The sequence below is a fragment of the Protomyctophum parallelum genome (genome assembly GCF_964188405.1).
Source record: "Protomyctophum parallelum genome assembly, chromosome: 17".
NCBI lineage: Eukaryota > Metazoa > Chordata > Actinopteri > Myctophiformes > Myctophidae > Protomyctophum > Protomyctophum parallelum.
In genome coordinates, this window is record NC_139719.1 from 26,225,761 (window position 1) to 26,241,168 (window position 15,408).

At 40.6% G+C, this 15,408-nt stretch overlaps 1 protein-coding gene across 1 annotated transcript; it reads left to right on the top strand.

The window, feature by feature from the left end:
• Positions 1–3,700: 3,700 nt before the first annotated feature.
• On the top strand, positions 3,701–10,564 carry LOC310875069 (uncharacterized protein). The gene is made up of 3 exons (XM_083788114.1): positions 3,701–4,606; positions 5,088–5,195; positions 9,090–10,564. The coding sequence occupies exons 1-3, from the start codon at positions 4,357–4,359 to the stop codon at positions 9,941–9,943; spliced, it is 1,212 nt and encodes a 403-aa protein (XP_083644240.1). The 5' UTR covers positions 3,701–4,356; the 3' UTR covers positions 9,944–10,564.
• Positions 10,565–15,408: the final 4,844 nt, after the last annotated feature.

The following is a 15,408-nucleotide window of genomic DNA, read 5'->3' on the forward strand; positions in this document are numbered from 1 at the left end:
AGCACATTTATTCAACCAATATGTTATTTATTTATTTCTGTATTGTATTCATTAGGCTACAAGAACAAACAATAAAAAGTTTGTATTTTTTGGTATCATCCTCAAATGTTCAACTCAGTATTGTAGTGTATGTCTTTGTCTCTGGTCTCAAGTGAGTGTTCCGTTTACAAGAACAGGAAACTAAACCAGTTCACGTCATGACTCCAAATATTTGAACCAATTAAATCCTATAGGCTCTAAAGTAAGCTACTTCAGCACTGTTCAATAGCAAAAATAGACAATTTACAAGTTCATGACACACCAAAGTCATGAGCTTGTAAATCTTAAATTTTTGCTCACTTTCTGCCAAATATGTGACAAATGCCCCTCAAGATTTATTGCATTTGTTGCCTGTTGCCCATTTGTTGCCTGAGCTATAGTGACTTTCCCCAAATTAGGAGGGTGAAAAATGTGTTTAACAGAAACCTTCTGTCAAAGTTGTTGCAGATATCTCCAGTGGGTAATTGGTTGCCATTATTCACAATGTATGATATTACAAAAATGCAGAAACAACAAAAGTGCAAGAGTCAGTAAATGCAAAAATATATACTTGTGTATACATAATGTGTATATTTTGAGTTAAGACCATTAATCAACCCTGTGCACTATACTAGGCCTATAGCAATTGGTACAGCTAGTGCATGGTCTAGTCATTGGCTGCAGTCAGTAACTAAGTGCCTTCCTTAAGTATACAAGTTCTTATTGTTTGAAATACACCGTACAATATTGTCGTCCTTTTACTTTACTTAAAATGGCGAAATATCTGAGGACAGAGCTTATTACTAGTCAAAGTGACAGATGTGTTCCCCATGAGTCAAAGAACATGTTGAAACAATTGCCATGAGTTTTGGCCAAAAGAGGCATGAGTTATGCCTGTTCAAAGGTTTCATTTAAAAAGAAATGCTATAGACAATTGGAATAAGGCTGGTTTCAGTTGCATTTGGCATGACCCTCTACCATACTGTAAAGTTTCATAAGCATATGATGGTGACGCTGCATGTATGTGGGCAAAAGAAGAATTTTCACAAAACAGCAATTTTCATTGGCTCATAAGACCTTCATTTTTTCACTTAAGAGCTAGTCATACATATACACACCACGTACTCTGGTCCCAGCAGATCAGGCACAATTTGCTATTTTATTTTTACTGATTATGTATATAGTATACGTATGACTAGCTCTAAATGATGACGTAAGAGATATGGTCATTTGTGGTCATTTGGTCCCAGCAAAACAGGCACAGATTTGATGTTTTTCTGCATAAACATCGAATGGCGGAACAGCTGTCACGACGGAGGAGACCGGGCGAAAACATTACTTGCGCGCTCTTCTTGCGCAAGTAATAACAATGACAGTGTAAGACTATATGGGCCATATGGAAGTCTACATTTGTCAACAGAGGTAATAACAATGACAGTGTAAGACTATATGGGCCATATGAAAGTCTACATTTGTCAACAGAGGTAATAACAATGACAGTGTAAGACTATGGGCCATATGAAAGTCTACATTTGTCAACAGAGGTAATAACAATGACAGTGTAAGACTATATGGGCCATGTGGAAGTCTACATTTGTCAACAGAGGTAATAACAATGACAGTGTAAGACTATATGGGCCATATGGAAGTCTACATTTGTCAACAGAGGTAATAACAATGACAGTGTAAGACTTTTCTCACCAATATGGGCCATTATTACATTATGAACTTGTATTACATTATGAGCTGCCTATTAACAGTTTCCGTGCCTTGAATGGATTACTCCAGGTTAATGTCGCTGCCGTATCGGACATACCCGCCTTTTGTTTTATGTGTTTAATCCGCCGTAATGTAATGAATCAAAAGAAAATCCGTCTTCGTCGCGGAGTATGAGACCGGATGCCTTCGCTGTGATGACGAAACCGGAAATCGTCACATGCTGTGGGCTGCTAGGGCTTCTGGGAAATTGAGGCCAATGGAAATGCATTGGGTGCAACGCCTCATTGAAACCAATCTTGTGTGCGTCTTCCGCGTGCACCAAGATGGTGGATGCTACACACAGATCATAACAAACCACGGGAGCTTTTTTTGATGGATTTTCGCGGATTAAAAGCCCAAATAATTCAGCGTATGCTCTAAAGGTAATACAACAATCTCGGCAGTGAAGGGGGGTTGATTAAAATGCGGGTTAATCGTAAAAAACAGTCAAACTGTTAAGGCAACTCATAATTTTTGAAAAATCTGTTATTACGTTATGCGCTCATGATTTTATTACATTATGAGCTGATTATTACATTATGAGTTATTATTACATTTAACTTATTACATTATGAGCCTTTTTGAGCCCTTATTACATTATGAGTTGCTATTACATTATGAGTTGCTATTACATTATGAGTTGCTACACACCCTCTATTTTCTCTAGGCCTACTCCAGGGTCCTGATTATGAACACATCACATGGCCAGCAGGGGGAGCTATGGAAGGAAAGATCGGTCAAAGAGAGCTCTGTTGACACTTCAGATAATACGCTACTTCAACCTGTGGGTCTCAATTAAACAAAGTGGCTTTTGATATTGTCACTCTTGGATGGAACCTTGTGTGTTGAAAACCATTGTATGCTCTGATGAAGGTCTGATAGACTCAAAGTGAAGTACTGCATAGATCCAAGTGTGCAGAACAGGTAAATGGTGCATTTATATAGCGCCTTTATCCAAGGCGCTTTACATAGATTGTGCATTACATTCACCCATTCACACACACACACAAACACATTCATACACTGATGGCGGCAGAAACCATGCAAGGCACCAAATAGCGCACATCAGGAGCAATTAGGGGTTCAGTCACTTCAGTGTCTTGCTCAAGGACACTTCGACACTAACTCTGGGGGAGCCCAGGTTGGAACAGGCAACGTTGCCGTTACCATCCAGCCACTCTACCCCTGAGCCACCGCCGCCCCAATCCTTAAAATATTCTTTAAATTGCAGTGGAAAAAACATTTATTAGCTTTTTCCCCCCAAACTTCCTTTAGGCAATAATGACGACAATCATTTGTGTTTTTAATCTACATCTTGGCATATATTTGGTTTCACATTTTGCTTTTTGACCCTAAAGGACAACAAACGTTTAGGAGTGACTGGAAAGCCCTGTGTTCCAGCTGTAGAAAGCCCTGCGTTGCAGCTGTAGAAAGCTCTGCGTTGCAGCTGTAGAAAGCCCTGCGTTGCAGCTGTAGAAAGCCCTGCGTTGCAGCTGTAGAAAGCCCTGTGTTCCAGCTGTAGAAAGCCCTGCGTTGCAGCTGTAGAAAGCCCTGCGTTGCAGCTGTAGAAAGCCCTGCGTTGCAGCTGTAGAAAGCCCTGCGTTGCAGCTGTAGAAAGCCCTGCGTTGCAGCTGTAGAAAGCCCTGCGTTGCAGCTGTAGAAAGCCCTGCGTTGCAGCTGTAGAAAGCCCTGCGTTGCAGCTGTAGAAAGCCCTGCGTTGCAGCTGTAGAAAGCCCTGCGTTGTGTTGCAGCTGTGGAAAACCCTGCATTGCAGCTGTAGAAAGCCCTGCGTTGTGTTGCAGCTGTGGAAAGCCTAGCCCTGAAACATGACTGTCATGATTAGTACGAGCGTCATGTGAACCATGGCTATAGAAAGCCCTGCGTTGCAGCTGTAGAAAGCCCTCTTCAAGGCAAGATACCATTCTGCACCAGCAACGCTGTGGGCAGCGGGCTGCTATTTACAATCAGTAGCCATAAATCGTATCCAGAAATCTCAATATGCTGGAAAGAAATTGCATCTGCACAACTGTGAATTTCCTTCAAAATGGTTCCAAAATAAATCAAGGGGATGCAAAAATATATAGCCTAGGCTATTATTATTTTTAAATTGGCATTTTTTGTACGCAGTCCTTTGACAGACTTGTTGAATGTTACAGTATTACAAAGGCGCAAAGGTCGAATTGCCTGAATGTATGCAAATATAATTTGTTTCGTTTGTGTAATTGACAGAAATTTAATTTAGATAGCATATTGACTGGCCAGGACCGCCGGTTCCATTTGTAGACCTGATATCCTGGGCTAGTGTGTGTTTAATGTAGAGATGATCGATGTTTTGATATTATATACTTACTAGATGTTTTGATACTGTTTAGTGTTTAGATAGATGTAGTTTGACCATAGAGTTTGACAACTTTCTTCAGTGACGTTACACCTCCAGCAGATGGCGGAAGAAGCCAACAGTCGTCCACCAAACGAGCCCTGGGTTCTTCTTTATTGCCCATGCGCGAAACACGTTGACCCGGAACTGTGTCGTGGTGTTGTCATTCTGCTGGAGGATCACTTCTCCAGTGTCAAACACAAATGTCTCGTAAACGAGTTAAAACGTGTCAAATCGAGTCCGTCAGGTTCAGTGTAAATGAGCAATTGACGTCGGTGGGAGAGCAGATCTTAGAGCAGATATTGTGCGTGTTGGAAAAACAAAGCGGCGATTATAATGTTGTCAGAGTGTTTGTGTTGGAGCGCCTCACTGCGGTCGCTGAGCGCATCTGCGGCCTGTTCCAGAGAGAGATGGAAGAACTACACACACACCTGAACAAACTACACACTGCAGGTTTGGTTCAACACACACTATAGAAGAACCACACACACACACACACACACACACACACACACACACACACACACACACACACACACACACACACACACACACACACACACACACACACACACAGCACAAGTACAGCACAGCACCACTCACAGGTCTTTTTTTTTATCACATTCACTGTCACTCAGAGCTGGTGTGTATCTGTGCAAGGTTACATGACAATTTAATAGGTTTTAAATTGTCATTAACATTTGATTATCTCCATCTACTGTCAAACCATTTTTGATTATCTCTTAGGGCACCTTATTGCTGACCATTCTCTGTACGTTTCATAAAAACAAACTGACCAGCAAGCACTTCATGTGTTGTTTTGTCAGCAGTTTCAATGTACAAAGAGATGATGTATGAATAAAATAAAGTAGGATCTTTATTGAACTGGAGAACACTTTTAGTTGGTCTGTGCTGATGTTAACTCCTCTTGCAGATGATGTCCCTCTGCTCCCTGTGTGTAAGGAGCAGGTTTCCCCTGAACATCAGGAGAGGAGCCCCAGTCTAATGGTCCAGGAGGAACAGCAGGATGGAAGATATCAAGGTACAGTATAAGACAATAGGTTTGGCAGGTTCGGGTGGCAGGTTCAGGTGGCAGGTTCAGCCCTGATGAAGACCGTATAGGTCGAAACATGTCGGTTCAATACAAGTTTTCCTCCTTTTTACATTGAGTGTGCCCGGATCTCCGCTTTGTTCTATATAGATGTGTTATCCCGTTTTGTTATTAGATTTTTTATACCTGCACACCTCCTGAGCACCTGGTTGCTTCCTTGCCTCAGGTTTGGCAGGTTGTCGACTTGACTTCTCTAAGAATTAGATTTCTATTAGGAAGAAAACCTGGAGTGGATCCGTGGATCAGGATCCAGATTTTCAAATAGTAAAAACAAACAAAAAACTAACAAAAAAGTACTGGGTTTAGTGAAGCTCTAGTCTATATTGTCTGAATCAACTTTGTTTGTTCATTTATGTGCTAAAAGAGTGACTTTGAGAGCTGTTTGAGCGTACAATTAAGTCAACGAAGAGCATATTTTTAATTGTCAATTTCCAATTACTGGAGCAATTATGTTTTATTTATTGTCCACATTTAGAGTTACATAATGGCAAGGTAACTATACAATTCAAACGTCAAAAAAGTGGTCTTGCCTTTTAAAAGGGAGCTGTTGTTAAATGTATCATTTTAATATTTCACCTTTATCATTGGATAAAACCAGGGGGACAGATATTTTGTGAAGCCACTAAGGAAATCGGGACTTCCTGAAAGTTCATATGGCCTGTTGTGGCGCTGTCATTGACCCATAGCTCCATAGAGCTCCATGTATTTGGGCCCAACTTCACCTAGACTGTATTACCTTAATAATCATGGTCATGAATACTTTCTGCTTCCAGTCACTAGTTTAAAGTCTAATTTCTCATGTCATAATATTCTTTTTGGAAAATGATGGTCCCATTTATTTAAAAAATGACCATAAAGTCTCGTATGTTCTGAGGGGCGTGGCTACCGTTACAGTCTATGATCGGGAGCCACCCCCCGTTCGAGTCAAAATAAAAACCAACGAAAGAAGGGGGGAAGTCCTGCCTCGTTGTCTGGGCCAGCCAATGGCCAGCTGGGCCCAAACGGATCTACAAAGATGGCGATTTACAATTCAAGGACTGACTGGCTTCATCTTACGTCCGTATCAGACCCGGAGAACGCTTTGTCCATATTTCTTTTTACAGTCTATGGATAAAACTATTATATTCCAAGGTTGGTTTTCTTTAAAGGACCACTTCACCCATTCTTTACCTATCTTCATATACTTGGTCCTCACGCAAGCTAAATATGATACACTGACTGTGTCTCAGATGAGGGCTGTGGACAGTTCAGAAATCTGCCTACCAGTGACATAATCAGTATCGTATTTTTGTATTAATGTTAGAGCAATGGCTTCTATTATCCTATAGAGGGTATGCGCATGCATAAAGTGAATGGAAATTCGAGTGGCAAAGTGAGTTTAACGTCGTCTAATGCAATCAGATTTTTCTTTATCGAATGTATGGGCTGTCGAGACACCGTAGACATTTTATGAGCTACTTCCTGTCAAGAAATTCCTTGCAGAGTATTTTGTGTGCTGGAGTTTGGAAGTGCTCGTTGACCATCACTCAACAGCCCATGCATACCACCTGTTTTGAATGTGCACATAATGCAGGAGGCAGCAGGAGGAGCTTTACTGATAACGAGCGCTTCCCTACTCTGATACTTAGAAAATAATCATCTGCAAGGAATTTCTTGACAGGAAGTAGCTCATAAAATGTCTACGGTGGATTTTTATAAAACACAAACTTTACAGATTGAAAGAGGATAATTCAAGCTTTCCCTATAGTTGCAATGTTGGGTGATTTTGACGCTGTTTAATATCATTAGAGCGGACTTTTCTGTTTGGATGAATGGGCTCTCTATGGGAAGTGTCACCTAGGTATCACCTTGCTGGCAAGATGGCTGCGGTCTGAATATGGAGAATTGGCTTTGATTCCCCATCAATGATGTCACTGGTAGGCAGGTTTCTGAACTGTCCACACCCTTCCTCTGAGACAGTCGACAATAATACATAATACATACAGTATATTATAAAAGAGCTTTAGTTAGGACCAATTTCATGAAGATAGGTTGACAATGAGTGAAGTTGTCGTTTAACACTGAAGCCAGTTGTCCAATGCTCACACAGAGTTCTACCCTTGTAAATAATTGTCTTTTATTAATCAGATCGTCTCAAGCCAGTCTGTCTCTGCAAGCCACAACGTCCAACCAGAGTTGAGACAGATCTCAACCAATGTACAGGTTGAGCCAGTCGATCACTGTAGCATACTGTACATCTTTATGTGACAGCCACGCTTCTCCTTCCCCCTCTGGTTCCTTAGTTAGCAGTTAGATCTTAATTGTTGCTGGCCACTAATCACAATATGAAAATAGAATGGATTGCCCAAACATATTTCACAAGCAAAATAATGATCACTAGCAAGTATGGTATAACTAATTACATTACCTATTTATCGGCTTAACACAATATTTGCCAATCCTGTGATTTCTCAGGTTTAAACCTTAAATCCTCCTTTGCCAACCTGAGAAATCTTGTGTTTCTTTAATGTGATTTAATCCAGAATTAATAGTATTTTATTTACCGTCTGCTAGCTGTTTTTAGCAACCGTCGCTAGCCTCCGGTAGCTCCCATGGTGTGACGTTATCGAATATCCAAAATCTCCACGTACACGTACACGATCTAAAGCATTTATAGGGCTCAGATTGAGCTAATGGATGGAGCTTAATAAAACTTGTAATCAACCTTGCACGTACAAAACCATTGTTTACACTGAGAGAAGACGGCACAGACTGAAGCTATGACTCACCAACAAACACTTCTGGTTCAACGAAAGAGTTAACAGCTGTCAAAGATTTGTAGTTTTCTTCAGGATTCTGGCAACACCACCAGATTGTGGCATGTAAAGGATGAAATAAAAAGGATGCTTTCAAACAAGCTGCGAGAGACGTGCAACGGGTTCTCTGTCTCTCCTGTCGGCTGTCGGCAGTGCATCCGTACTACAACACTGGGGATAGATTATGTATGTTCTTTAGTTGTCTATCTACAACGACTAGTTTAAAACTTACATTTTTGCTACATCCATACAGAAGTTAGTTTCTGTCCATTTCAAGTGGTGTGGTGTGTGTGTGACGAGTCTGAAGTTCTTTGCCTGGCCACAACCGCTGCCTATCCCGTACAAGCAAGGGGCTGCAAAATGTTCCCTGCCCACCACCATGGAGGTTGTGGGTTCAAATCCACCGTGGTGCAGCCAGCTTTGTCGGACGCCTATGCGAACACAATATACCTTTAGCTAAGCCCCGCCCTCTCCCCATGGGTTGGACACTTTCCAGCCGGGCTCAGTCATTCCAATGTAAATATCATGGACTTTACACATTAAATACTGGTTCATTTTTGGAACAAGACCTTCAAAATCTCTTCCAAATCCGTCAACAAGGCCTGCCATATGCACTGGAAAAATGTGTGCAACATCTTTTTTTTTTTAAAACAATGTTTTATCATATAGGAAAACTATTGGTGGAGAGGTTTGTCTAACCAAACTATGCTTAGTTGTGATTGGACCATAGCTAAAGGTCTATTGGTCTGCGTTTGGGGGAGGAAAGCCGGGCGTGGAGAGGGTGATCTTGGTCATTGTATGTGCTCCTACAGGCTGGAGCGGCACCTGTCAGCAGGGAGTGTTGAGCAGGAGGAGTAGAACGAAGGCTCTATGTCCTCCTGGTTAGAGGCTCCTCACTGGCAGGTGAGTCGGTAGGATACAACAGCAGTGATAAAACAGAATCTATTGGCATAAAGACTACATTGGGGAGAAAAACTTGTAACATTGTATCTCAGTAAACTGCCTAATCGTGTTATTTTTCTCCTCCTAGACTTCCACTACCTTTGTGAAGAGCTTTCTGCTGAACAGCAGGAGAGGAGCCCCAGTCTGGTCCTGGAGGAACCAGAGTCTCCACAGATCAAAGTGGAACAGGTGGAGCTTCTTCTCAGACCAGAGGAGGCTTTTGGGACAGCGTTGACATCCCCAACGATGAAAAGTGAAGATGATGAAAATAAAGAGGAAGACCCACCAGCCGGCACCTCAGCTGAGCACATGAAAACACAAGCTTATATAAAGTACTGGGGAGCATCACAACCAACTGGAGATGATGAAGACAGTGATGATGAGTGGGATGAGACTAGGGAGGCTCAGTCAGTCAGCCAGGACCTGGAGGCACCAAAACAAACACCACCCAAGACTCATTCGGGGGAAAAACCCTTTAGTTGTGAGATTTGTGGCAAAGGCTGTAATTACCGGTGCGAGCTGAAAAAACACATGAGCACTCATACAGGGGAAAAACCCTTTAATTGCACTATTTGTGGCAAAGGTTGTAATTACATGTGTGATTTGAAAAAACACATGAGGACTCACACTGGGGAAAAAGCCTTTATCTGTACAGTTTGTGGCAAAGGCTGTAGTTACATGTGTGACCTGAAAAATCACATGAGGACTCATACAGGGGAAAAACCATTTAGTTGTACAGTTTGTGGCAATAGCTTTAGTGTAAAAACGAATCTGAGCCAGCATATGAGGATTCATACAGGTGAAAAAACCTTCTCTTGTTCAATTTGTTCCAAAGTTTTTGTTCAAATGTCTAATCTGAAAAGACATATGAGGACTCATACAGGCGAAAAAGCATTTAGTTGTGCAGACCCGTTAGTTTACAGTTTATGGCAACAGCTTTAGTGTACAAAACAAATCTAAGTCACCATATCGTCACTGTCGGGTGGAAACAGATGTCCAAAACAGTTTCATTTTAAGAAATGGAAAAAACAATCCTGTGTCCAATGGATGCAATAATGTCATTTAGTCAGTTATTGATAATGATAATAGGTACCTTTCATTGGTTCAATATTTATAAATGCCCACTGACAGATTTTCAACATAGCGACCCCACTTACTTTGGGTATGTTAAACATTATTATCTTTTAAATGGCAGAAACAGCTAAATTAGCATAGCATAGCTTGTAGAAAGCTATATTTGTTACTCCTGCACGAACAAGTATTATTCATTAATTAATTAAAACCTTCCCCGTGTTTCTTCACTAGTCCGGTCCAAAAGAACAGTTTGCCGGCCACTGCTACAGAGCTGACAATGAGGTTACATCTTCCCTTCTTGCCTCAAAGCAGACCAGAGGTAGAGAACTGTTGTTCCCTGATGTCATCGCTAGGGACACATTCATCAGTAAGCAGGAACTGGGGATAGTAATGAAGGACCGGAAAGTCTGCCGTGGCATTGTGAAATCCATGATCTCGACCGCGGTCGAAAAATTATGATGATTAATTTATGAAAAAGCATGAAATAGAAGATGCGACTATGAGGATTCATGCAGATAAAAAAATTGTTCAGTTTGTCAGTTTATCACGTTTTGTTAAAATTCAAGGTCTGAAAAATCACACAAGGAACATTATTTATAATTCAGTATGACAATAAGATAAAGATCTATATTAAAGCAGTGAAATCACAAAATGTGACCAGTTCAACAATAGTACGAGTTTTCTAGTACCCAATTTAAAACACAGCCTTAGTCGCTTAGTATTCAGTCACTTTTTGGTGTGATCAAGTATGAGATTATATTCAACACAAGAAGGTCCTCCTCACCAGGCATTATAGTTTTAGAATATTCTTTATTAATTTTTATTTGGTTTCTGACTGTGTTTCAGTTCTGTTAGATTTCTGTTTTGTTTTACGGGTGCATCAGTAGTTTTAGTTTAAGGAATTTAGTGATTTGAGCTTAGTTTTTATTTCATTTTAGTCTTAGTTTTAGTTCTTCAGGTAATATTAGGTAAAGTTTGATTCATAGAAGCTGACAAGCATAGGATGAATATGCATGGCATCAGTTATGTTGTGGAAAAAACTAAAACTAAAAATTGGATTTTACCTCCAAATTCAGTTTCAATTTATTCTGCATTGTTAGTATTATTTTATGTATTTGTTACTTTAGATTTAATTTTATTTCAAATATTATTTAGTTTTAAGTATAATAAGCCTGCCACAATCGGATGTTGATCATGTTCACCTTTATTCTTACCCACTGGGAATTGATCTACTTCCCTGTTGTCCCTGTTTTTGGTTTTTCTGAGAGAATGGGAACTTTGACATTTCTTCTGCCAATGTTTTTTGCATGACTGTACTCACAATAAAGGGTTCAAAATTATTATTATTAGTATTTATCTGCTATTATATTATTGTGTGATTTTCACTGATTGTATTCACAGTTTGTAGAATGGGTACAGTTACAACGAAATATATGAAACAATAAAAAGGTCAATACAAAAACTTATATGAGGATAAAACCAGAAAAAGCACTAAAGGTGGTTGCACACTGGACGCGTTTTTCGGAAAACCGACAGAAAAACGCAGCTAAAAATCTGAAAACGTGATCTGCTGAATGCCCAAATGTGCCTTGGCTCAATGGTGTGGTGCACTTGATCGGTTGCCTTTGCTACAGACAGTTGGCAGGTTCAAGTCCCATGTCATCAAGGTGCTGGAGGACCATCGGGAGACGGTACTCGAGCAGTGTGCTATATAGGAGCAATGGGACTTGAACATGGAATGTCCGTACAGAGAGACCATTAGACCATTGCACCATCAGTCAGACACACAGTGAACATCTCCTGGTAATTGTGTGTGTTAGCACTCAGTCAAGTTGAAACACTCCAGCATTAAGCTATAGGAGAACAGGGATTTGAACATGTAGAGGTGTATTAACTGAAGGCTATTGTATAGCAGTGGCTCACAGCCTCAGCCTGATGACCTCAAAAGTATCATATCTCCCCTGAGCCATAGGCAGTTGCTTTGGCTTAGTGGTTAAGATGTTGGCCTTCAGTGCAGGTGACCTGTGTTCGATTCCTGGGTGTTACACTCTGATGAACGTGATTCTATGTTCAACTCTTGATTCTTTCAACTTTACTATCTGAAGGCTAACATACAAAAGATCGCTTCAACAGTACAAAGAGGCAGATGTTACTGAGTGATGGTGTAGTAGGGGTTATTCCGCACAGAGAGTTCATTTTCAAATCCCACTCTTCCTAAAGTTTAATGCTAATTATTGAGCTTCATTTACTGCTATTCTAGCAGTGGCTCACAGCCTCAGCCTGATTACCTCAAAACTCTAATTGTCGTAGTGGTTAAGATGTTGGCTTTCCACGTGGGAGACCAGGGTTCGATTCCCGGCTGTTACACTATCATATAAAAGAAGACCTCAACAGTGCTAAGAAACATCTGATTAATATGATTCTGTGTTATTTAAACTTTACTAACTGAAGGCTAACGAACAAAAGATCACTTAAAAATGACCAGGAGACTTTGCCTGAGAGTGTCTGACTGATGGTGCAATGGTCTAATCATCAGGCTTTCAGTACAGACATTCCATGTTCAAGTCCTGTTCCTCCTACAGCTCAATGCTGCAGTAATTTGAACTTTTCAAGGCTTGAATGAAAAATAAAAACTCAAAAGCACCAGGAGACATCTGCTGAATGCCCAAAGGTGCCTTGGTGTAATGGTGTGGAGCGCTTGACCCGTTGCCTCTGCTACAGGCAGTTGGCAGGTTCAAGTCCCATGTCATGACATCAAGTTGCTGGAGGACCATCGGGAGAGGGTGCTCTCTCCCCCTGTTTCCTGAGATGTAACGGTTGGGGCTTATGTCTGAAAGAACCCTGTCCAGCTAACCTTTTACCATGAAAATGTCCAATTTAACATACTCTTACCACCTCTCAGTTTGCCCTTTTCCAACTGGCCTGGAAGCCAGACATAAAAGAGGGACTTTCCAACCAAGTTTTGGCCCAGTATGCAAATACACAGACTATTCTTTCTGTCAGATGATGGGCCAAATTGCTATTTTATTTTTAAACGTTTGACCTAATTCTTATCTGTAAAATTTTAGGTGGACAGGGTTCTTTCAAACATAACCCCCAACTGCTACTTTTCAGGAAACAGGGGGAGAGAGCACCGTCTCCCGATGGTCCTCACTAGTACCTTGCATGGGACTTGAACCTGCAGGCAGGTGGTAGCAGAGGCTACCGATCAAGCACACCACACCATTGAGCTAAGGCACCTTGGGGCAATCAGCAGATGTCTCCTGGTGCTTATGAGTTTTTATTTTTTATTCTAGCCTTGAAAAGTTCAAGTTACTGCAGCATTGGTTGAGTATTAGTTTTGAACCAGTAACCTTTGGATTATGAACCTCAGATTTATCTTTTGAGCCACATCGGCATGTAAGGTACAATCGGGAACTTATATTTAACCAGCCGTTTAGAATTTAGATGGACAGTGAAAATGTTCTTCAGGAGAATTGAACCCGGAATGTTCTGCTTATAAACCCCAGGTTTATCTACGGTGCCACACTGGCATGTGAGGTACAATCGGGAACTTATATTTAACCATCCGTTTAGAATTTAGATGGACAGTTCTGTTTATAAACGTCTAAAACAAGTCTAAAAATAGACGTGTTTTAGACGTCTGTTTTGAGGATATGAAAAAAAAAAAAAAAACATGGGTTATAGCCCATCGTTTTTTGAAACTTTGAAAAAAGAAAAAAAACTCGTTTTTCATCATTTTTGAACATGGGCTATAGCCCATACCGTACGGCATACTATAGCACGCCGTTTTTCATCATTTTTGAGGATTTGAAAAAAATTAAAAAAAAAAAAACATGGGTTATAGCCCATCGTTTTTTTAAATTTTGAAAGAAAAAAAAAGAACTCGTTTTTCATCATTTTTGAACATGGGCTATAGCCCATACCATACGGCATACTATAGCACGCCGTTTTTCATCGTTTTTGAGGATTTGAAAAAAAAAAAAAAAAAAAAACATGGGTTATAGCCCATCGTTTTTTGAAATTTTGAAAAATAAAATAACCTCGTTTTTCATCATTTTTGAACATGGGCTATAGCCCATACCGTACGGCATACTATAGCACGCCGTTTTTCATCATTTTTGAGGATTTGAAAAAAATGAAAAAAAAAAAAACATGGGTTATAGCCCATCTTTTTTGAAATTTTGAAAAAAAAATAATTAACCTTGTTTTTCTTCATTTTTGAACATGGGCTATAGCCCATACCGTATGGCATACTATAGCACGCCGTTTTTCATCATTTTTGAGGATTTGAAAAAAATGAAAAAAAAAACATGGGTTATAGCCCATCTCAAAAGCACCAGGAGACATCTGCTGAATGCCCAAAGGTGCCTTGGTGTAATGGTGTGGAGCGCTTGACCCGTTGCCTCTGCTACAGGCAGTTGGCAGGTTCAAGTCCCATGTCATGACATCAAGTTGCTGGAGGACCATCGGGAGAGGGTGCTCTCTCCCCCTGTTTCCTGAGATGTAACGGTTGGGGCTTATGTCTGAAAGAACCCTGTCCAGCTAACCTTTTACCATGAAAATGTCCAATTTAACATACTCTTACCACCTCTCAGTTTGCCCTTTTCCAACTGGCCTGGAAGCCAGACATAAAAGAGGGACTTTCCAACCAAGTTTTGGCCCAGTATGCAAATACACAGACTATTCTTTCTGTCAGATGATGGGCCAAATTGCTATTTTATTTTTAAACGTTTGACCTAATTCTTATCTGTAAAATTTTAGGTGGACAGGGTTCTTTCAAACATAACCCCCAACTGCTACTTTTCAGGAAACAGGGGGAGAGAGCACCGTCTCCCGATGGTCCTCACTAGTACCTTGCATGGGACTTGAACCTGCAGGCAGGTGGTAGCAGAGGCTACCGATCAAGCACACCACACCATTGAGCTAAGGCACCTTGGGGCAATCAGCAGATGTCTCCTGGTGCTTATGAGTTTTTATTTTTTATTCTAGCCTTGAAAAGTTCAAATTACTGCAGCATTGGTTGAGTATTAGTTTTGAACCAGTAACCTTTGGATTATGAACCTCAGATTTATCTTTTGAGCAACATCGGCACGTAAGGTACAATCGGGAACTTATATTTAACCAGCCGTTTAGAATTTAGATGGACAGTGAAAATGTTCTTCAGGAGAATTGAACCCGGAATGTTCTGCTTATAAACCCCAGGTTTATCTACGGTGCCACACTGGCATGTGAGGTACAATCGGGAACTTATATTTAACCATCCGTTTAGAATTTAGATGGACAGTTCTGTTTATAAACGTCTAAAACAAGTCTAAAAATAGACGTGTTTT

Excerpts from the sequence above, each read along its gene's own strand:
- LOC310875069 (XM_083788114.1), top strand. The coding sequence starts at position 4,357 with ATGTCTCGTAAACGAGTTAAAACGTGTCAAATCGAGTCCGTCAGGTTC. Across the intron at positions 4,607-5,087 it reads GAACAAACTACACACTGCAG|ATGATGTCCCTCTGCTCCCT; the intron begins GTTTGGTTCAAC and ends CTCCTCTTGCAG. Across the intron at positions 5,196-9,089 it reads GCAGGATGGAAGATATCAAG|ACTTCCACTACCTTTGTGAA; the intron begins GTACAGTATAAG and ends TTCTCCTCCTAG.